The sequence below is a fragment of the Grus americana genome, chromosome Z (assembly GCF_028858705.1).
Source record: "Grus americana isolate bGruAme1 chromosome Z, bGruAme1.mat, whole genome shotgun sequence".
NCBI lineage: Eukaryota > Metazoa > Chordata > Aves > Gruiformes > Gruidae > Grus > Grus americana.
In genome coordinates, this window is record NC_072891.1 from 45,532,186 (window position 1) to 45,556,706 (window position 24,521).

The 24,521-nt window shown below is 40.8% G+C and overlaps 2 protein-coding genes across 22 annotated transcripts in view; one reads left to right on the top strand and one right to left on the bottom strand.

The window, feature by feature from the left end:
* The window catches only part of AGTPBP1 (ATP/GTP binding carboxypeptidase 1), a 75,992-nt gene extending 54,847 nt beyond the window's left edge, over positions 1-21,145 (bottom strand). For 4 of the 20 annotated variants that reach the window (XR_008574578.1, XM_054808811.1, XM_054808830.1 and 1 more), the window contains exons 1-4: positions 18,589-21,099; positions 18,236-18,329; positions 3,116-3,247; positions 2,046-2,116 (exon numbers count right to left, since the gene is read on the bottom strand). Coding sequence is in view for 18 of the 20 variants with exons in the window: in XM_054808811.1 (XP_054664786.1) it covers positions 2,046-2,077 (32 nt within the window). In the remaining 2 variants the exon portion in view is untranslated. The other 16 variants (XM_054808818.1, XM_054808819.1, XM_054808817.1 and 13 more) reach the window with 16 other exon arrangements.
* A 95-nt stretch (positions 21,146-21,240) lies between these two features.
* The window catches only part of NAA35 (N-alpha-acetyltransferase 35, NatC auxiliary subunit), a 32,483-nt gene continuing 29,202 nt past the window's right edge, over positions 21,241-24,521 (top strand). Inside the window, exons 1-3 of one of the 2 annotated variants that reach the window (XM_054808831.1) lie at positions 21,241-21,391; positions 22,828-22,961; positions 24,038-24,071. In XM_054808831.1, coding sequence (XP_054664806.1) covers positions 22,838-22,961; positions 24,038-24,071 — 158 coding nt within the window. In that variant the 5' untranslated portion in view covers positions 21,241-21,391; positions 22,828-22,837. Of the gene's footprint in view, positions 21,392-22,003; positions 22,083-22,827; positions 22,962-24,037; positions 24,072-24,521 lie in introns of those variants that run through there. The other variant, XM_054808832.1, reaches the window with a different exon arrangement.

Below are 24,521 nucleotides of genomic sequence, written 5' to 3' on the forward strand. Positions count from 1 at the left end.
GAAACCTTTCTCCATCCCACGCTCAAACACTGCAGCTCAAAACGCCCCTTACATCACCATCTAACTTGCAGAAAGGAAGCATGAACAAGCTTGCCATCATCTCAACTGTTGCCAAAGCGTACAGCTTGACTCTAGCCAACCAGAAAGCTTTGCGGATTTCCTCCTCCTCTGGTTAGGAAAGCTATGAGTAGATATAGAGGAAGGAACTGCCCAGACAGTGAGGAACAGAGGACTTCAGGGGTTCACGTTTGAAAGAGAAGTCCCTCAACAAGAAAATATCTCCTCAAAGAAAGTTCCCTCACTGCAGGGACATTTCTTCCAGTCCCACGAACTCCCAAAAGGTTTAAGCATCCTTAATCTGATTATGAAGAAGTGCTAGATTCACGAATCTCCATTACTCACTGTCGCTACATAAATGCGAAAAAAAACATCATCACACCGTTCTAAGTGTCTGCACACAATGAGAAAGATAGCTCTAACGACTGTCATGGCAGCTTATAAAAATTCAGTTATCTTAGAATGGTTTTCAGCTATTCATCTTGCAAGAAGCCTTCCAAAAGGTAATAGTGAAATGAAGGAAGTCATCAGAAACCTTCAGTTTCCTAATTGTACCTTCTTCTTCTGAAACTGGTGTTTGCAGTCAGCCAGCGCACTGACGTATCCAGGGAGCATCTTCCTCCCCAAAGCAAACAGGTCTTCTGTGGTTCAGCATATTACAGTGAGCCTTTAAATAACTATATTAAAGTTGGCAGGCTTCTCATGAGTTTGTTTTCATTTTATTCCAATGCAAACCATTTCCAAATATCTTTTTTTCTCCACCACCTCCACAGTTATCAAATAATCTGTAGAGAGCTGATACTTTGGATTAGTTCACAGCTGTCTCTGTTCAACAAATTGACCATAATTTATTCATAACATAGGGAACAACTGTTTTGAATTGCAGGGATGGAAACTTTCATTTTAACTCAATAACTAAAGAAGAATAAATGGCACTTAAGTAGCCACTTTGCAAAAATCTAATATTCTTTGTGATAGTATACTTTATGTATTATAATAAGTAGTATTTCGAAGAATACTCACTGCTGACGGAGAGTTTGACTTTGCTTATCATAATGCCTACGGAAAATACTGTAAGTAGAAAACATAATAGTTTCTTTACTATTTCTTTTGATCCATCTCTCACACAAACAGGAACAACCAGGCTCTGATATCAAGCTGTTCCACTGTTAGAGTCAGCAAAAGCAAAGATGATTTTACATGCAAGCATTTAAATTCAAATTTTAAATTCATCCAAGATATAAAATTAATCCACAGCAGAGCATGCCCTTCATGCAAACTCATCCACTTATTTAGAAAATAATCGGTATTTCAGAAAACTAAGACTGTAGCCAAAATTCCCTATTTTACTGCCTTAGAATTTTTTTAAAATCTGATTAGGTGGTTTAACCTGTGCTAGCTTAAGAAAAGACTAAGACTGAAAGCCTTTCAATAGTTCCCTGATGCTTACTAGACAGGATGCCTTCCACAGATAATCTCATAACTTTTTCAAATATTTGCTAAAACAAATTAACATGAAAATAACAAATACAACTCTTCAACTCTTGGACTCTTCTGTAATCTTACTCTTGTTTGTCCTAGCTGTGTGCTGGATTGCAAGATTGTTGGAGAATGATAGACATCTTATGACAAATTCATGGTTTCTTATACAGTATTAGAAACTTATCCTTTAATTCCTTCAGTAGAAACCATTTTATTTTTTGCCAATATTTACATGAAATGATTAAATTGTTAATTGTTTCAATGAAATTTGTGTATTTTATATTTTAACATGTCTAACTACCTGAAAATTTTAAATTTAAAAAGTTATTTATTAAATGTGAAGCTACTTTATGCTAATCAGTATTGACTCCCTCAGTGTTTCAGGACATCAACTTACACATTTTCACTAATGTGTATTTTATTTATCTTATTATTAAGATAAAGATTTGTTTTTCACAAATCTCAAATAGCTTTATGTTAAGAAGTCTCTATATTTTTAAATTTACCTTTTTTCAGATGATGTTTTTACTTTGTTCATATCGAAAACCTGATTCTTCAAATCACCATCTCCGATAACCTGGAAGATATTAAACAACTATAAATTATCAACATCTTTTGTTCTTTAATGATGAAATGCTACCACCATATTGGATGTGTCTACACTAGAAATGTTAGACAGGTTAATTTGTATTGATTGCATTTCTCCACACTGTCACAAGCTCTTCTCTCTTCAATCTACTTCATCCAGATTTTAAAATAAACCACTGCAATATAAGTATGGAGTATGGTTCTGTATTCAGAATTCAGTCCTACCAAGCTCAGAGCGCCTGATTATAATAAACCAGAAATTTATATGTTACTTAACAGACATTATTTTCATGCCCATGACAGAATTTTAACAGACAAAGCTTTTGCTGAAGTCAGTAAACATGCTTCTTTAAACTTACTTGACAATGTTGTGAGATACCACAACATTATTATTTCTGACTGCCAATTCATGTATCTATAGGATAACTAGGACTAGAGGCACAGCGAGAAACATGGAGTGTTTGGTGTTCTTATTTAAGCAAGACCTGAATACATTTCTTGGACAGAAACCATTTCGTGCTAAGGACTCAATTTTCCTATCCTTTTAAGGACATAGTGTCCTCAGGGTACACTGCTTCCTCACACAGTGCCTCCAAGCAATTAAGGTTGCAGCCTACAGGACCATTAACGCAACCTCAGTACTTCCATTTGATATCTAACATGAATGACACATACATCCACTGTGAAAAAAAAATCCAGTGTCCTCAAAGGGCACAGTGGTTAGTTTTAAGGTAGAAGACAGAGCAAAGGGAAAAAAGGGATGTTCAAAGACATGGGTGGTGGGAATGAAGAAGATAAAGCGCTGCTTCTCTTGGGAAATGCAGGCAAGAAATTCAGTTCAAGCGCACACACACATAGCTCCCCCAAAAAGAAATTTGTAAGACTTCTCAAAAATCCTTCAGCCTCATGTAATAATAATGTTTTTATTACTGGTAAATTCCACTCTGCAATTGCTAAAAGCCTAATGCAAGCTTATTTCCAGACTTACCTGAAAGCAAAATCCTTTCCCAGCAGCCAGGAAGCAAATGCTCAACTTCTCACAACAATTCCAGCTTGACTCAAGTTAATAGGTTTCCTAGATTTGTCCAAGTACCCTTCAAGTGTAAGCTATCTTGACTTCCTTTAAAGAAAATGAACAGTTACAAGAAAATAGCTGTGTCGACCACAATGCAGACAATTTCACAAATTCTAAGGTCTGTATTATTCGAACCAGGTTCCGGGTCTTACTGGGGGGGAAATATTAGATTCTTGAATTCAAGTAGCCAAGTGCTGTTTTGCTTGCAGCGTTGACCCGCTGTCAGACAGATGATGAACAGTCTGCCAGTGCTAATAGTGTCTACATATTATAGTGTACAGAACTGCTGTACAAGTGGAGCCAGTTACAGAGCCGAACGATCTTGAACTGCAAGGTCTTAATTTGTTTTGCTCTAAATTCAGAACAAAGTATTTCAGTAAGCACTAATGTGCAAATGCTCCAAGTCAAGGGGAAAAGACAAACAGGTAAGAAAAAACACAAGAACCTCTGCAAAAAAACCCCACAAACCCCAAACCACAATACAACAGTGAGAAGGAGCAGGGACAAAAAGAAAAGAGATAGAAATGCATATATCAGTAATCCAGAGAGTTGTGGAGGAATATTTATGTATACTAAAGTAACAAAATCTAACATTTTACTAGGTGATGCAAAAAAGCCACTTCCAAACTATTTAAAAACTTCTAGTATTGTGTTTATTTTGAATAAAGGATTGATAGAAAGGTAAAGGCAGCAGGTGCATGAGTCTCTATTTAAACATACTTTTTAAACACATTTAATGCCACTTGCCTGCCAGTGGTAGCAGAGCAGAGGGCAAATGAGCATCAGTTCCTCTGCATTTAAAACACCAGCAATTAAAAAAAGAAAGTCTCAAGTTGGAGGGAAACAGAGAAGAGTAGGAAATGTTTACTACTTAAACTCAAGTTGATATATGCTGGATTCTGTGCAATCTCCCTCTGCCTTTTCACATCGTCTATGGAACATTATCCCCTTCATCCTCCCACTTGCACAAGGGAAACAGGCAGCTTCTTCATAGGAAATTTCTCCAGACAGACAAAGTTCCAAATCAGAAAGCTGCACTCACTGTGATAATGCTACTAAGATAAATGGAATGGACTGCAAGAAGTTCTATATAATTTTCACCTTTTCCTTTTTCCCCAGAAAAACAAAGATATGCCTTATGTGACATATTTTTGCCTCCCTCTTACGTTAATTTTTTGTCACTGAGCCACTGACTCACCTTCTCCATGGATCCACCTTTTCAGCCCTATGAAACTTTGCCCCTCACAGGTAAAGCTCATGCAAAAGGGCAGAGGATATGCCCTGATATTTACCTTTCATGTACATTTTGGCATGTACTTAAATGTAACAGAATAACATGGAACCCAGACTCCTACTTCTTGGCTAAATACTCTAACAACAAAGCTACTGCACAAAATGACAAGCACTATCACAAAGCTATTTTCTTTTGCTCAAAACAATGGCTGAAGAAACAAACTAGCACCATTTCATTCAGACCTCACATTCAGGTGTGTCTACCAGGCATTACTGGGAGTGCCTGTTAGACTACAGAGGACTCGTAAGGACACCATCTTCCTGAATACTGACTTGATTTATATGCACTACAAGAACACCAACATGCTCAGCCTCTCCAAGCCAGCAATAATTCTGGCCAGATCTTGTAACAAGATTCAGAGGAAATTTTACTGACACAAGCTAGGTAGTGACTTGCATGGGGTTGAAAAGGGGAATTAACAATTCTGGTACTGTGCTCTTAATGCTCGATACTAATACCAAGCTGCTAGCACAGGTGACCTGACCTCAAGGCTTCTGTAAGAAAACATTAAAGGGATTATGACCAGGGTCACACAGTCCAGATGTTTCTATCTTCTTCTGTAAACAGCCTCAGCTCCAGTTCTTCTCACGTGGATGAAGAAACTTCTAGATTTGGGCTTTTCTTTGCCAACTGCCAGGTCTGATGTTTCCCCCCTTTACTGCAAGCCCTGAAGACCACGCATCAAGTACTCATGATGTTTCCTGTCCAAACTCTTCATTAGGGACACCAAACAAAGCCATCTTTTGCCTTGATCTCACCTATGTGCATCTGATGCACAGTCCAAACTGGCTCCAGAAAGGACCGTCTCATTCCCATTTTAGGCATTCATTTACTTTTGTGATCCTAAATCCACTTCTTTGGGGGAAGAGAAATGTAAAATGCCATCTGTTTCAAAAAATAAGCAAATAAATAAAAATTCCCCTCACTGAAATCAGGCCAGTGCCTGTCCCACTTCCCTTGTCTTTTCTCTTTAGAGGAATCCCTTTTCATTTTCACACAAATGTCAGGAACTTCATGCCACGGTACAAAGCCACCTAATAATCAAATTTACTCTCCATCATCTATCTAATAATGGAAAGAGAGAATTAACAAAAAGCAAATGCTACTAACCAAATACTTTGTACACACTGTCACATAGCTCTTCTTGCATCTTCTTTAAGATTCTGGTATTTACACTGATGCATGTATTTCAGGGGAAAGTGGGTATACCTCTTATTGCAAGTCATGCAGGTGGATTTCTACATGCTCTCAACAGCCATCTTTAAATAAAACTTAAGAAATCAAATTAAACTCAGTAAAGTAATGCATGGCTCAACTGCACTAGAACGTGCAGTTAAGTGTATTCACTGTAAATTGTTTTCCATTTTATCTCCCACTAATCACTAATGGACAGTAAAGAAGGCAGAAACAAAATGAAACTCCAATCCTTACTCTAACTTATAATAAGAAAAAATTCAGTTACCATTACAAAATGTAAGCGCTGAGCACTTTCATTGTCATTTTGATAACATCACATCTGAAAGAAATTGTCATATGTTAAACACACAGTAACCTCACATCTGAGGCTCAAAACCTTTATTTTAACCAACAGCAGCTCTGGGTTTTTTGGGTTTTTTTTGTTTTTTTCTTTTTTTCTTTTTCACTGAAATTGGAAGGTTTTTTATATATACATTTAAAATAGATATCTATATATATTTAAAATATATATTTATATATGTTTCCAAACAACTGTCATGGAAGACAAATCTACCAGTACCCGGCAAGCTCATGGTAAGCAAAGGGAGCAGTACTAGTCAGGGCAAAATGACTCTGTCACAAAAACAGACGTGCTCAGAAGCAACACATACAGAGCATGTCGTATAAAGCCTACCTCTCGAGACCACGGAGGCTAAAAAGCCCCCAGTTTTCATGCTAAAATTCTGTTATTAGAACTCTCTCTTAGGGAAAACAAAGATAATCCCTCTACAACTGAAGCTGGAAGACATTGTGAGTTTACATGAACAGAATTCACATGCTTCAATCGACCAAAATACTTTAACATGGAACATACCTATCTTGAAAGGATAAGTGCAACTAAAAAAAAATCTGAAGTATCTTTGTATTTTATTTTCTTAATCCCGCTCCCACAAAACAAACCAAAACCACACACAAGAAAAACAAAACAACAAAAAAACAGAAAATAAACTCCTTAAAAAAGCCAGAGACCTCTGAAATTTACCCTGGTTAATACTAGGACTTTCCTGTGAAGTACTTTATAACTACACTGCAAAGACAACAGTGCTTTTCATCAAATGAAACTAGAAAAATCAAACTCAAGTATGTATAGGCACAGTTTGCTATTAAATCTGTTCTACTTGCACTATATTCTATTTTCTGTGTTTTCATGTTCCAGAATTTTCTTAACTAATATACTTTATATAGAAAGAAAGGCCTATTTCTCGAGTCTGCTCACTATATAGTAAAATAAGATATTTTATAATCATAAGTTGCAAAAACCACATATCAAATCATATTCCTGAAGAGACAAAACATAGCTTCAGTTTTATTGTGTATATCTAGCATAATAAGTTTGTAAAACCTATAAGATTGTTCATCTATGTATATTTCCATGTTTTGTTTTGTATTCAAAGCTAGGCACATCCCAAAGTATTTTCAAAGCCAGAGCTCAGACTTCACTTATGCTCATCATGGAGTTATTGATTTGAAAGGTAAAAAGAACTAATCATGAACAAGTGCACAGCAAACAAGTCATTTCTTTGCTGTGTACTTATTTATCAGATAGTGGAAGCAAGTATCTGAGCAAAATCTTTGCAAATGCTACACTATTAAAAAAAACCCACAGAGTATGCAAAAAAGGAAGGAATACAAAAGTTCAGAAGACAGAATTGTGTCAAAAAGCAATGAATTAAAAAATTAAATAGAGAAGCCCTAGCTATGAACTGATAAAACATGTAATGAGTTAAAATTTCATAAATACTAGGTATGTAAAAAGCTAAATCAAAACCTTCCACTAGATCAGGTGATTGCATTCTGGGGTACGCTTCCAAAAGACACTTCTACCCCCCACAGAAGTACCATGGGAGACCCGCAGGGTCACCCCCAGCCTCAGTGCAGATTAAACAATAAGCAAACCGGCCTTTGATAGTACATCATTTCACATACCCCAAAGTCTCAGCAGCTGTTCATAGGTCAAAATATTATTTTTCAAGACACTGAAAAAGTCTGTTTAAACACAACCGTATAAAAAGACTACTGCATTCTTTGTGCTCTAGGCAGTCTTAATTCCAAAATAATACTTGTGGTTTACTCTTTTAAACATAGAAGTAAATTGTTTGCAGGAACAGACTATTTACCTAAGTAAATTTACACTTGTAGGAATAGGGCCTGTGTTCAAAATTTAGGATGAGCAGCAACATGTGACAGCAAGAGTCACGGTCTCAGCACCAAAAAGCAAACTACCCAGAATGCCTGTAGACAGCAGGTCAACATCGTGATAACCAGCATTCTCAATACGGCAAAACCCCACAAATATCCCTGCACAGTATGGAAAACTGCAGTATGTTACCTGAGATTACACAAGAAACGTTCACCAGGGTAGCACTGTGCTCTTCCTTTGGCAGCAGTAAGAACTGGCCACTGCTATCAATACAGCAGTGCTGCCCTCACTGTCTCGTCCTCTTGTACCATAAGGAGGACTGTCCTTTTGCAAAGCGCTTAGAAATTATACATTAAATAATCCCTCTGGCCAGTTAATAATTTACACATTTACACATGACATATTGTTTCCCAATTCAGTACCCCAAGTGACAACTTCCACAAGTATTTTTTGAAAAACTCTTCTTTTGACAGAAAACACTTCTATTTTAAAGCCATACAAACTAGCAAAGTTATTGGATGTGAAAAATGTCATTAATAAAAACATGAGACCTAATGTTAGATTAAAACTCTCACAGACTATTTTGAGATGCCAGTTATTTGAACAAACTGCTTCGTATCCTGAAAGCTCAATCCACACCACAATACATAAAAATTTTGGTTATCTATAATCGAACTTTAACCTCTAGTGATTGAAAACCTGGGGAAATCCTTCAAGATTCACAACTAAGTTTCAAGCTGGCAAATCCTACATTCTACTCAATCACAATCTAGTAAAGAGGACCCATATACATAAAGAGTTGTAACTAACGTGGCTGAACTAAATTCCTGAACGTTTTTCTACAAGCCCTGGGAAACAAAAACATAGATTTCCCACCCCATCCCCAACTTTACTTTGTGGAAATCTCATAGGAATTAAAGTCCTAGTCAATAGCCCAGAGACGGACAATTTTCAGGACCAACTGTTTGTTAAATTAAATTAAACTGTAAATTAGGACTGAATGACTTCGAGTACACACTGAACAGTTCTCTTCCTCATACTTTAATATGCAGCAGTACAAAAAGCTTTCAGTGTCATCAAAAAATGATGATGTACCTAAAGGTACATTAAAAGTATTTCTTCCATGAGAAAGATTTTTGTTCCAGATAGTGGAAAAACCAGAGATACTTTTCTTCCAGATGGAACTGTAAGACTTCATGTGGAAATGGTAGAAAAAAATCCTTTATCTAATGACTAAAGCTAATCAACTCCTCTAAATAGAAAAATAATCTTACATTTTTGGTGGAAAAGAGTCTAAATTTCAAATTCAAAATAAAATGAAAATGTTAATGACCTTTACTAGTCAAAGAAAAAACAGTTCTGAAAATCAGCTACTGCCTTTTCCTCTACCCTTTGCTATAAATATTTATAGTAGGAAACAAGTCAGGTGATTAGTTTACCCATTGCTGCATTACAGCAAAGTGCTGACTTTTTGACATGACTAGTATATAATCAGACTTTCAAAATTATATACATAAAGCTTCACAGAAGACTGAAGCATCAAAGCCCCGTAGAGCAGCTTGCCAAGTATGTCATGCAGCCGATTAGCACCAGTCCACTTAGCTGTAAAAACAAACTCTGATACATGCAGCCAAAAAAACCCAACCTGTAAATATCTAACAGTCATTCGCTTTAAAAACAAAAAAAAAGGCAAGGAAAACCAAGTATTTATCAGGAAAAGAGCAAAATAAGAAAACTATTTCATTTCTTGCCTGGAAAGAAGCTCCTAGAAAGTTATCGGCACAGCAAGCATAAGGTTACTCCTCAAGACACGACAAACTTGCCATCACCAGACTCACAGAATATCACATTCAAAGCCTGCGTGATTTAAGTTGACAGAAATATTGCGAAAGTCAGCTACTTCTTGCCCAGCTAGCATAACTCTTTCATCAAGTAGAAGGTGAATGGCATAGGGAGGGAGAGGGGGGCAATAAAAATAGCCAGGAGGGAAAGGACAATCATAGCAGAAACTAAGCATTTCCCTACACCAAAAATTGAACAAGAACTGTCCAGTTAACTTTCCCCAGCTCTTGGAAACGCTTCATTGATATCATGCTAAATGTCAAGAGGTTGCTTCCCAGCACCTAACCCAGTGACTGCTCCTTTGGCTTATACTTTCTCAATGGCTAAGGTCAGTCTATAAAATAAATCGACCCAAACATCTAAACTTGTACTTCACCAGCTGAGTTAAAGCAAACCCTCAAGCCTGGTTTTAATCCAGAAGAAAGAAAAAATAATAATAAAAAAAATCTGTGGCTCCATGTTGCAGATTTATCATCTCAAATATACTTCCAGCCCCTCAACCTCATTATTACACAAAGACACAATCACCTCACAATCCATGAAACTCTCAACAACCATTCTCACTTTCAAAAACCTTGATTTGTAGCATTCAGCTTATGAATTATATGTAAAGCAATTTAAACTGTATTGCCTACCTCCAGTATGCAAAACCCTGGACATGCTGCTTCTCACATACTGTCAGGATTTTTAAAGATGTAGTGAAAATTTGTATGTGGCTTTTAATGTATTAAGCTTTTAGGATGACAGTTTCAGGACTTTCATCTCTGCAGCTGTTGCAAAATAAAGGAAGGATGTTTGGGTGCTCCTCTCCTCCCCCGGCTACTTCCAGTCTTTTATGCTTAACTGTTACAAAACTGTATTTCCAAATGTAAACCATGCTGAATCGTCCATGTATCCAGGACGCACACTGAACAGTTCATAATCTTCTTGATGCTTAGCACAGGATATTGCACAGTTAAGCTGTGGACTGTGGCAGGGCTTCAAAACATACCCAGAGATACACTGCCATTACAAATCCCTTCTAAGCACTCCCCCCAGCAGCTGCCTTGTTCAGCACTCTCACACTCACTCCAAGAAACCTGCTTCCCCTCTAAGTTGTTTAAGGAGTTTAAATACCTCAGTTACTGCAATTATACTCCAAGGCCAGGGTGACTTGAGCAGCATTCAGTTCTTTAGCAATCCAGACATTAGCAATTCGTATTAGAGGAGCAATCTCCTAAGGGCAAGCTGCTCGCAGATACTGGAATTCAAGGAGAAGTTTCAACTAACATATCGAGAGCCAAAAAGCAGGTGGTTCCCACATATGTCCAGCAGAGTATTGCTATGAATTTTAAAGCCTGCAAAGTCTCTAATCATCAGATACATTGCTGACAAGTCGTTGAGTGACAAGCTGAATGTCTTCCCTAGACTAAAACCCAACATGAGGTGAAATAGCAAGTTCCTTCTTTAAGCCAAGAGGACTTCAGAGAGCCTTCTCCTGAGTTTCTCTGCTCTAATTGTAGCTTCTCACACACAATTTCAGGGAATTTGCTCCCAGCGGCAATAAATTAACCAATATAAATCAGCTAATTGTGTGTGTTACCATCTGCTACCAAGACAACAAGTTTTCACATTCAAAACCTTCCATTTGGAAGACAATTTGTGAATTTCTTGAATATGAAAACTTACATATGAGCACTGCTATCTTCAAAACCTGAACCGAAAGCTAAACTTGAGATCAGGTATCACTTCACACAAACACAGATCAAATATCACTTCATATACTAAGACTGCTCCTTGGTTTGGGATCCTTTCCTCCCTTTTTGAAAAAAATAAAAAGAGAAACTTATATTTATGAAGCTTTAAAAAAAAGTACTTCCCTTAATTTATGCTGGCATAAAAAAAAAAGCACGGTAACAAAATGAGACATCAGAAACTAACAATAAAAATTCGTTCTGCTGAAATAGGGGCATGTGATAAAATTATCTTGGCATTATATAGAAAAGTCTCCAGAAAAGATTATCTTGCCACTCCCCAGTACGAAAAATAAAAAGATATTCCAATAAAGACTTGCACTCACAATGCACATCATGAGGTATAATTTCCAGAAAAACTCTTAGGTCACAAGTATGATTTCACTGAAGGATTAACCAGAAGGTGGGGCTATCCCATCAGCACCATCCTGTCACCCATCATTACATGCAGCAGCAGCAAAATACACACTGAAAGCTACCGGGAAAAACAGGGAAGCCTTTTTATGAAATATAATCTATAAAGGTAGTTCACACACGTATTTCTCTAAAAGAGCATCATTAGTGGGAATACACACGTTGGAGAGCTAACCACCTCATGATGGAAAAAATAAACCCACAAAACCCAATATTCATATCACAAGGCTATACAGAAGTTTCATAGTGTTTTCATACCATACGGGTACAAAGAAGAATCTCATCTCTGCCTGTTAGATACTACGGAAAGCTTACAGCTGTAACAGTACACTATAAAAGTTGATCCAGATCAGGATTCCTAAACATCTGACACAGCTCAGTGTCTGAAAACAATCTAGCTGAAGAAAAACACCTCCCCACACCCCAATACGCACCGTATTTCTCAGATTTTGTAAAGCATTTGAACCGACACCTAGAGTAATACTTGCCATGCCAGATTTCCACAACTGCAAGAAGAGGCAGGGGAAAAAAAGAATTTAAAAAACAGTAATAAACTCCTACCCAAGGAGCGTTAAGTTAACCAGACGTTCAGCAGGCTATGCCGCATGGCACATGAAGCAAGTTACTCCAGCCGCCGCGTTTTCCACGCTATAACCACGCTAGGTTATGCCGCCCGGCGGGGCCGGGGGCCGCAGACCACGGTGTTGCAAGGCCAGCAGGACACGGGTCACCCGCAGCCTTTCCGCTCGGCGGAGCGTAAAAGTTTTGCCGTACCGCCGCCTCGCACAGCGGGAAGCGTGTCTACCCTGCACAGCGCGGACGAACACACGCACCCTGCGGTCACCGGCCGGCTCGGCGCCGTCAAGCCACCGGCTCCACCCTCTGCCGCTGACAGACCCGACCCCCCGGCCGGGCCTCGAAAGCAGGCACCGCTCCTACCGCAGGCCCCGTCACCATCCCCGCAGGTGGGAACCCGCAGGGCAGGGCGTGGCTCCCGGAGACAGCGGCCGTGGCCGTGCGGCCCCACGCGCAGCCGCTACTCCCCGACAAGGACGGGCCCACCGCCCGGCGTGCGGAGCCGACACAGCGGACCCCCGGTGGCCCGGCCGGGCCCCGCCCCGGCCCACCTCGCCTCAGTACCGGCCCCTCCCCCCGGGCGCCTCGCCCCGCCCGGCCCTGCCCCCGCTGCGGCCCGTCCCGCGCTGCCTAGGGCGGCAGCCGCCCGCCGGGCTTCACCTTTGCAGCAGCCGCCGTCCCGAGGGCCGGGGTTGCCCCGCAGCCTCCGTGGGGGACGGGCGAGGCGGCAGGAGGGGTGCCCCTCACCCCGTGGCGCTCAGGCGGGGGCGCCGTGCCGCGCCGGGGCGGCGGCTTCGCGCTGCGCCCCCGCCGTCTTCATGCGAGCGGCGACAGCGGCGGCAGGAACCTGCCCGCACCGCAGCGCGTCACTGCCCCCCCGCCCCGCCGCGCCCCGGCCTCGCGCAGGCGCCCCGCGCAGCCGCCGCCGCCGGGGGGAGCTTGGTGCCCGGCCTGTGCGGCACCGCCGCCGGAGGCAGAGTAGTGGAGCTGGCGGCTGCTTGCGGCGGCGGAGAAGGCTGCCGGGGGAAGCCGGGAGGGTCTTCAGCTGGCCGCGGGCTGCCTTCTCCCGCCCGCTTCAGATGCGGTGCTGCCGCAGGCCTTCCCCGCGGCCAGGGAGGCGCCTCGCCAGTGACCAGGGCCGGGTGGCGAAGGAGGGTGCGGGCTGCCTCGGGCAGCGGCTGCACGAACCGGGAGGCGTGTGGGAATCATACGGTGCAGGACCAGCATGACAAGTGGCGTCAGTCTGCCTCGCCGGTAGCGTCACATTTCATACCGGCCGCTGGCACCTGAGCGCTTCCCCCCGGCCAGCGGGGCTTTCACCCCTGCTTTTCGTGGCAGGTAAGTACTCACAACTGCAGCGAAGCCAGAGAGCCCTACTGCCTAGGGCACTGAGGAAGCACTGAAGCAAGTAAGAAAATTCAGATTAGTGACTTGTAAAAGCCAAAGGCTTCGTTTGCCCCACCCTTTTCCCTCCAAATCTTTTAAAAAGGGAAATAATACTTCATACATTTTATGGCAAATTAACCTCTACGTGCCCAGTTTGAGCCACTCAGTATCACTAATGACTTCTGAAAGTGAGCAATTTAATCTCCCTCCCTGAGACTTTTCAATCTGTAACAACCAAGCAGTAACTTTTTCATGAAGTTCCTCAAATGAAGAATGGAAACTGCTAAGAATTCCAAGGTCTGCTCTTTATACTGATGATTTACAAAACTTACAAAGGAGAAGCAGCCCCTTAATGAAAGCTGGCAAATTGAAGTCCAGTTCAAATCTCATTTCTACCAATGACAAAGCACAATCCCTAACACAAATACACAAGGATTATTTCCCAACAATATTGTGTAACCCTGCAATTGCCCATCCTAATTCTTACTCAAAGCAGATTTCACTGCCTTCGTATTCATCTTGCCTTTCAAAATACATACACCTGGCTACAGCACTTGCAACTACTCTCTCACACACCGTATTTTATTCCACTCACAAAGACGGGAACAAAGATACCCAAGTTTTCTAGTGTCTAGGAAGCAGCTGTGTGGTTGGGTGACAGCTGGTAACTCTTCCTTAGGGCTGATTCACCTGAAGAAATGTTTACACTTACTGCTTGTTACTCTTTCAACACAGGTGGTGTTACAGTGTTAGAAAGGTTAAGTTCTGCTTATCATCCATGCAACGGTCCACAGATGATCTGCGCAGAGAACATACACATCTGTACCTTCCAAAGACAGAACAAGGCTGCTTTACTGGCAAGTCACCAGCAACTGCACAAGTCAGGAGTACAGGACTACTGTTGCATAGCTGTGACAGATGGGAGATACCGGTTCTCCTACCTGGGTCTGGTTAAATACAGTGTGTCTAGCTAATTAGCATGAGCTAATTTCTATCCATTAAATCAGGAAAGTTAGCTAGAACTCTGGTGGAGTTAATTCAAGTTTAAAGTGGTAGAACACATTATTTTAGTCTATTATGATATAATTTATGAATAAATGCTTGATTACACTTTAAGTCCCCTTCCCACCATATTAACATGCATGGACAGGAGAGTTTAAGACATACAAACAGTCATCCTTGATTTTATTATCCACTTGGTCTTTCTCCAGCTAATTATTCAACATTAATTATGCTTCCTAGAACCTATGGGTGACAATCAAAACATACACGTTTGGAAGGAGATTCCTCCCTCTCCTATCCTATAGGTTTCTCCAGTCATCTAGCCTGAATAAGAAGAATGCAGAGAATCAGAATGCAGAAAATCAGAATGCAGGAATTTACCAGCACACTGGCAACAGGTAGAAACAGTCTCACCTGTTCCAAACAGCAGTCACACTAGATGACAATTAAGAGAGAATGCTTTAAAATCTGTGAAGTTCTATTCATGGAATTATTTTAAATGCATAAGTTTGTCTAAAGCAAAGCAGAAGATGTGGAATAAACTCAAGTATGACTCAGGCAAAGCTAAAAATAGTGTCAGGCAGGCTCTGGCAAGTAAAGAGCAAATAAGGGGGGTGTAGATAAAAATCTCTCAAATTTTTTAAAGCTGAAGTCAAAGTCAGTTTAAATTAGTTAAGAATATTTTTAAACAGCTTTGTATGTGATCTGGCACATGACAAAAATAAGTCAGTTAAAAATATGAGAATTCTCTACTGAAGAAAGAGGACACAGCCATAGGTCAAATTAATTTAAGACTGGGAAAAGTGTAATTTCATTTAAGAAAAAAAACCCCAAGTGATAGTAACATGCCTAATACAAATTCTTGTGTGGGTTACTGATACCCATTAACTTTTCTCATGGTTAATGTAAACATAGAATGCAGAAAAGTGTTTGGTTGGTTGGGTTTGGGTTTTTTTGGGAGGGACTGCATTTATCTTAATTATTTCACCCAAAATATTGTTCTGTGCAGAACTATTTACTAGCAAAAGATCTGTTTATGGGAAGTTGAAGGTCATTGATTGAATGAACCTAGATTATTATTGGGTTTTTAGCAGATAAAGTGATTCCAAGTTTTGGATTTATTTCTACAGAGAACAAGTTTACCTTTAGAAAACTTGACTCTGCTGTACAAATGCAGTAGCAGGCCACTGCTGTTCTTATTTACATAGAAACTCTTACTGACTCTGATGCAGTTTACTTATATGAGACTGCAGGAATCTGCCCTAGCTTGTTTTGTTTTCAAACACATTACTGTGTGCAAAAGTGAATAATTTATCCACTGAATCTTTTGTAAAGATATACTTAAAAATCATGTTGAACAGTATATAATTCTAAATATTTACCTGATGCTATGAAGTTAATGTAATGGTCCATTATTCTTTTGATTTTACAAAATTATACATTTCAAGTAAAATATCTTAACAAGCACACAAGACTACTGCAAACAATTAACATTTTATTTAGCCAGAGAAAATCATAGATCTGTAGTGTTTTGGAAATAAGGTGATGGAAAATTATATTGCCATTAAATCAAAGCTAGATGGGGAGCCAGGCACTCTTCTCTGAAAATAGCAGTAACTAAATACTGCCTTGTAGAGCAGAATGGCTTCCACACAAAATTAGGTCTCTGATTTTGGTATTTGTAGGGAATTCAGTCATAGGCATATACTTAACAGGACAATCCAAGCACTTAGAAAAAAATAACAAAGATATGTCAATCTATACACAACGTAGAAAGGACACATCAGAGGTGTCCAGCATCATAAGCTACAAAGGCAGCTTATGTTTACACAAATCACATTTCATTCATGTAGTATTTTTGACAAGGCAATACGAGCAATTAATTGAGCAACAGATTGCTGACATGTATGCAGAGGCACGTTTTCAGGCTCCCCACTCCCAACTGTGTATTTACAGTCTTAAATCAACATTAACTACTATGTAAGCAGTACAGTATAACTTCCAGGATCAGACCATACAGCTAAAATAATCACTAATAATTTTAAAATTTAATGGTTATCCTCTCTGGGAGCAGGAAAAGCAAGGAGAATAAGAAAAAGCACTTCAAAATGCTTTTAATGGGTAGAAATGTGTAAGTATTATTAGATCCTATCCTCTTCCATTGTAATTATCATCTGCCTATTCATTGTTTCCTATTAAATCTTAACCTATACTAGTTATATCTGCCTTGCCTGTTTCTATATGCTTATGTACTGAACATATCCAGTGAGTTCTACATAATGAACATGTCTAGCAGCTCTCCTTAACTCTGAAACAATCACTCCCTTCATATGAAGGGAAATATGAATGATATTCATATTTCCCAATATGAAAGCCAACACTTGTCTCTACATAAACACTGGAGAATTTGGTTTTGGCTTGTTATCTCTAGATATGTCATTCCTCCCTAACCAGTAGAACACTTGGTACTTTTCCAACATAGCCTCTGTTCTTTTTCACCTTTGAGAAGATCTTTTGTGCCCTGTTACATGTGTATTTCAATGCATACAAAAACATTTCAGTTCAACTTCACATCTGTGGTTCACTCAGCTACTCTTGCTTTTATAATACTACAAATTAAATAACCCATCAATATTCTTTGAGCAAAGTAATTCAGAATGTATAGATTTGTACCCTCATGCATATTTTCGCATAAATGTTCTGGGATTAAGGGTGAGAGGGAGTTGGTGTTGTTTTTTGGGGCAGGAAGGGGACAAATTTCTAAAGAGATGCACCATCTTTCAAAGGCTCATACCAAGCCAGCCACTTTTTCCATATGCCTGCTCACAATCATATTTAATTTATATATGCAGGATACTGAGAAAAAAACCCAAACAAACCAAGGGTGAATCTTGTTTCTGTCAAACAAGACCCTCCATACTCACAGTTAAAGAATTTATGCACATAATTTAATTTGTACACTGAGGGCAATATGTTGCTACTTCTTCATATCCTAACTACTATCATAGGTATTTTTAGTTATATCAATGCACCAGATTTTGATAGCTTATATTAGGACAAAGCTGTCAGCTAAGTACTATGAAGCTGCAAACAGTTTTTCAGCTTGTTTTGTTTTTAAACAGGCCCTTCATCTGGAATAGCCTGTGGTAAATTTCTTCACATACGGGCACATTAAAGAACAGCAAGAATTAAAATAGACTTTGGCCCAGCTGAAGGTCACCCTCAGTAAAGTATTTGCATACTTTCACATATCTCCATTTTCCTTTTCTCCCTGCACCTTTCCAATTCTCCAATTACCTCCATTAACAAGGGCATCCAAAGCAATTTTAAGTTCCTGAAAAGTCATCCGTACTTTAAGCAATGCAAAAAGTAAAGAATAATGATTGAAAATTACTATGAGAGATACCTACTTCTTGGGGGAAAGCTAACTGAGAGTAACTTGCAGCAGGTGACCTCTATTCCCACGATGGTCTTAAGACACTTCTTGAAGGAGAGGAGGGTTCTCTGTGTTGTTCAGAAAATGATAAAGAAATCATGTGGATTTGTACAAACATGTATGTATATGTAACTACACACTCAAGAGTCTTGATCCTTACAGCAAACAAAGGAGACTTATCTCTTAAATCTGCTTTGATTTATTTAGCACATTTTAACAATAGTATCCAAAGAATACATTATAATCAGACAAAACATTGTTCAATAATGGTTTTCAATTTGATTTAATTGACCTTTGTGCACACAGTACTTTGAAGACTGCAGATACCTTTTTGCTTATGCCAGGTGAAATTCCTTTTTAAAGGATTTTTTTTTTTTTTTGGTAAGCTGAACAGTAGAGGACAAGTTTGCTCATTTCTCCTCTTAAGTATCCTTAAGAAATTCATAATGCTTTAGTATGAGTTTCTGCAGTGTAAAAATAGACACTCTGTATTAGAAATTCATACAAAATACATCAGTACCTTCAAAATTAATGTAACATCATTTTGGAGAGACAAAAATAGCAGACAGTCAACTGACTACACCCTAAACTGGTACATGGTTAGCTGAAGTTTTCTTAAACAAAAGCAGCCTATTTAAGTATACGATGACGTGTTTTTACTGTATTACAGGAACAAAGGTACTCCATAATTAACACTGAAGCAAGTTCCTCATAATTCTTACATTTAATCTACTCCCACTTCACCAAGAAGGAAGTACACAACATGTTCTAGACACAATCCCCAACAATTACTGGGAGGTTGCTTTGCTTTTCTGTTTTGCTTAACATTAAGGACTACCTTGTGGATCCTACATGTATGTGCTTAACTAAGAAAAGGAGGGATACTCTTGTATTAAACAACAAGGCATTTTAAATACTAGTAACTTTTGTAATCTATGCCCCAAAAAATAATTGTGTGTGTAACCTAAAAATAAGTAAAAACTGATTTTATTTCTCTGGATGTTCCATGTGAGCATCACATGTACCAGAAGCTAGATCAGTCCTTCACAGTGCTCTACCAAGGTACTTCATTGTATCATATCAGGTTAAAGTGCTTTGATGTTCTGAAACAAAGCATCTCAGCTTATGAGTTACTGCAGCAAACATGTACTAACTTTTTAACTGCTATGGTCATTTCACAGAGACATAACCAACCTGCTGTTCATTTTTGGTGCCTCGTATTTTTGCCAAAAGAAGTCATAATTGCTTACAGTTAGTTATGAAGTCTCCATTGGTCTACTGAGAACTGGACTGAGATCCTCAGGATTACTTCACAAAAGCCAGCTCATAATTGCTACCATTCAGCCTGTGCAAAAACACAAACAGGTATTTGCTAATGGAAGCATCTGTGACAAACTCCAAACACACTACCTTTTCAGAAACTAATTTTCATTAAATATTGGAGGGGTGTTAATTTCATAGTTAAATGATATTACAGATTATTATACGGGCTACAGATCACCTCTCTTGAAATTAAAAATTGAATTCCCCAGAAAATCAACATTTTTTTCTACAGACCAGTGCACCAGTCCAGGTATCACTGTTTTCTGTATTAAAGAAGATACCTCCAGCTTTCATTTACAGATATTTTAACCACCATCAGGTTCAATAACAATAATCTGGTCTTTGCCACCATAACCTTAAGATTGTTACAAGTTGCTATCACCCCGGAAATTAAGTGTAAGTATAGTGCAGCTGTGAACCACCAGACATTTCGATAGCTGTTGGAACTAAAGACGATTCTTCCAGATAAAGTAGGTGCTGTCGTTGGTTTAACAGGAGCTCACACTGCATTTTCTCCTCTTGGTTTCCTCCAAATAAAAATGCTCTGTACCTTCAGCGGGTTGAATAAAAAGGGTGAGGGGTGAAGTTAGTGTTTTCATTTTAAAACTCTAACGACTTCCTCATAACTTTGGAGGCAAAATCTACTTAAGATAGCCTCTATTCAGTTAGTAAAGCACCTCAGCCACTGGCTTTTATGTTAGTGATCTTTGCCAGAAACACTGGAAGCATTCAGTCTGTGCATTTTGAAAAGAATTAATAAATACCAAATCCACCGTAAACGGCTCTAAAAACGTAGTTCCCTTAGACATCTCATGTCACCTGGTTTCCCCTCAACGGAATAGATAATAAACACACCTGAGTGAACTCCGCAGAGAAACACACTTATGTGATCTCTAGCAGGTGTGTTTCATTATTAAAACGGAGAGGGCAAAAGGACAGGGAGAAAACAGCTGACATAGGGGGGAAAACCCCAAAAAAATCGCCTGAAGTCTACTCTTAAGTCGGCAAATTCAGCAAATCGCCAGCACGACGCGCACGACTGCGCCACGCTGCCCGCTGAGCCCCCCACCCCCTTCACCAAACTCCGATTCGCACCAGGTGCCATCGGCCGGCGGGCAGCAGAAAACGCCAGAGACTGGATTGAGAGTGTGCACCACAGATGCCTGCAGAGGCGGACCCGGGCTACCGGTACCAGCGGGCCGCCGACATGGTTCAGCAGAGATCTAGAGACGGTGACGCTCTGCCCTCGCTAAGCAGCGGGGTCCCGCCCGCCCACGGCCTCCACATGCCGCCAGGCCTCAGGCCCCCTCTCAGTTTTCTTCCTCCCAGCCCGAGCCAGGCGTACTCAGGCTCCTGCTCTGCGGAGACGGGCTCCCGCCGCTCTCCGCGGGGCTCCCCCGCGCCTCTCCCAAACGGGGGTCTCAGGGCACCCTCACCAGCACCGAGCTCCGCGGAGCCTTCGCTGCCGGCCTCGGCTCAGCCCGCGCCTCCCTCAGGCTGCGACGCGCACGCAACGAGCGCCACCCCCACCTGCTTTTCTAGCGCCGGTCCCCACTTCTCCCCCCCCGCCCCGCCGCGCATCGCTAGCGGCGGCACGCACATGCGCATCTGCGGAGGGGGAGGCCCCTGGAAGAGCCCTACTGCACGTGTGCGCCTGCGCAGGGACCTTGGGGCCGGGTTCGCGGGCTTGCGGCGGTAGGGCTGCGTGCGTGCGTGCGTGCGTGCGTGCGTGCTGCGCGGCGGTAGCGGCGGCCCAGGAGGATTCGGAGCACTGAAGGGAGCGGACCGGCGGCGCGGGACGCCACGGGTGAGGTCCCCTGCCCCGCCTGGGAAGGGGGGGTGGCGTGCCGTGCCGTGCCGCGCCGCCGCCGCCGGGGGCAGCGCGACCGCCTCCCGCCCCCCCTCGCTGGGGCTCTAGCCAGAGCCAGCCCCGCAAGAGGGAGGGAGGGAGTCCTCGGCGGCGGGTGGTCGCGATGCCCCACGGCGAGGCCGGCGTGCGGGCGCCGCGCTGACCCTTCCTCCGCGGCGGGGCGGAGGAGCCGCTCGGCCTGTCAGCGGGCGGTCGCTTGCCAGCCCTGTGCCTTAGCAAGGCCCGGTGGGCTGCGGGGCAGGAGGGGCAGGGGCAGCGCCGGGTTTGGGGACGGGTGACCTGCGGGAAGAGGAGAGCCCGGGAGGGCCTGGCTGTGCTGGCGTTGTCTGAAATTCAGGCGTAATTTCCATTTTTAATTAGCTTCCCACGTATTTCCTCATCCCAGCCCGCTGAGCCTGGCAGTCCCTGCGGTCGCATGAGAACTAGTGACATAGTGACGGGGGGGCCGACGGGAAGCCGAGCGTTGCTTGGGCGAAAGGACTCCTGGGCTAGTTTTCAAAATCCGTTTGATCCCCCACCCTTTTGGTTTTTGTTAATTGCCGATGCCTGGGAGGTCTCCTGTCACGGGGGCCTTTGTTTAAAGCTTCCGTGGCGGCTTTGATTAAGCTGTTCAGAGCTCGCCGGGCTCGTAAGTGTCTCTTGCAAGATCTCCGACTAGATATTAGCATTGCTGATACCTCAAAAGCAGACAGACTGACAAAACATAAAATTCTTCAGAGCAGCCCTGTATATCATGAGATTGTGAAAGCACGAAAATAGTTTGAAATAACTAGTCGATGAAGTTTAAAAATTCTATTCCAGTCTGAAGTTGCATAACATTGCTGTGGTAATCTTGATATTACTTCCTGCTGAAGAAGTCAGAGGAAATATGCCCATTTTCACAAATTTGGATACACTTTGTACGAATAACAAACTTGCTCGTAGTCAATTTTACGGTTCTGTCTTTTTAATTCCTTTCATAGCAGTGGGAAGACGTGTATTTCTAATAGTGTAAAACAACAACAAAAAATTGTGGTATCTATATCTGTTGTAAGAGAGGATTGCTTGACATTGTTTCCCATTTTATTTTCAGTTTGACAGTACACGCTTCATTATGGCGCTGTACTGCTAAAGTTTTGGTGTCCTTAGTTTTTCAGGTTTCATAGTCTACAATCTAGTTGTAGAGGAGTGGTGGATAAAATACCATTTTTAAAAATAATGTTCATTAATAAGTTTTTTGGGCTGTTTTTATGTAACAGCAACTGTTTAAATGAAATCGGGTTAGTTAGTCTCCCTTTCTCACCTAATTCTCGAAAAGAAAAGAAAAATTACTCCCGTGAAGCACTTCCTCTAACTTGTGCATAACGTGTAGTGTCTCTGATATGGATTTAAAGGTGCGGTATCATGGTTATGAAAGCTTCGGTAGAAGATGATGATTCAGGATGGGAACTTGGTATGCCTGACAAGATGGAAAAGAGTAATACAAGCTGGATAGATATAACCCAGGATTTTGAAGAAGCTTGTAGAGGTGAGTTGTACTGCTTGTGTTCTGAGAAAACTTGGAATCCTTTGGAGGACTAAGCACAGTTCTTTGAGGTGTTTATAAGCAATAGTTTGACCCAGTTTGAAGCTCCCGATGAATGGATTACATTGATTCTGTGTTTCCCTGTGTTTAACTTAACTGTGAGGTTGGAAATACCAGAAGAACCTCACCTTGCTTACTCTTCCAGATTACATAAATATCTTTAAGTTATGTTTTTTCATCTTACACATTTTTACACCTGCTTTTTTTCTTTGCAAAGGTATCTTTGTATCTCTTCTGCCAAATGGAAATCTCATTCATCCATGCAGAATCAACACTCTGTTTTTTCCTCTACATTTTTGGATCTGTAGGTTCCAATGTTTTATTATTTAGTTTGTCAGTGCATCATTTGTCATCTTTGAAATAAGGTTGAGCTTCTGAGAAGATGCAGTGCGTCCCAGTCACAGGGAAGCAGTTGCTTCCATTTAAACAGTGCCTTTATTATTGTAAGATATTGGTGCTAGTTTACCATGACAGTGACTTTATTTTTTCAACTGATTTTATAATGACATTAGGGAAAAATAAATATAAACCTGCAACTTACCACACACAATATTTCATAACGATAAAGACAATTTCCTTACGCTGTCCTTATGCTTGTATATTAGGAATATACTGTTTGTGTGTCCATCAAATACATCTTCATGAAAAGTAATGAGGAAAGGCAAGCCTTTCAGTAAACTCTCCTGGAAAAAATTAGACACCTGCATAAAGGAGCACAGAAAATTTCTGTGTTCCAGGCTATTCAGATGCTACTATTTGGTAATACTAAAACACCTTTAACTGTTGGAATAACAGAGAGGGATAAGGAAAGACTGTGAACAACTGGGGTTTTTTTAGCCTTCAGTCTTGAAAGTGCTTTGTAAGTATAAGGAAACGAAGGTGGAGTAGAAATGTCTGGTCTGCTTCCTGCACCTTCTTCTGTCTTAGCATAAGACAGTTTGGTGAGTGACAAGACTATCCTGGAACAGTTGCGCTAGAAGGGTGATTGTAATTATTTATCCTGTTCTGTTCCTTTGTAGAACTGAAGTTAGGAGAACTGCTTCATGACAAGCTGTAAGTATGCCTGTGGGATAGTTCTGGTTTTTAGACAGGATTAGTTGAAATATGTTAATCATTACTAATAAGCAAGTCATGCAGTATCAACTAAGCTTTTTTAAACTTTCAATAAAAAAGTTGAAGTATTCAGAATATCGTTCATCCTCAGCAGTATGTATATAATGCACTTGTATGAATGCTGAACGTTTCTCATGCTGCCACTATAACATCATATTTTCAGTTAATCAGTGTAGTTTAGAAGTCTATAACACATTTTATGGTCAGTGGTATTGAAACTACTGAACCTACTTAACTACTTTATGTGGACATGCTTTTATAAAAAAGTGCCAGGAAGACTCTAAGCTTTTAAATTTAGTTGCCTCAAATGTCGCCAACAAGTTTAGGATAAACAATGCACATGCTTTAACATAACTCCTAAATGACACGCTAAGATGGAAACAGAGAGCT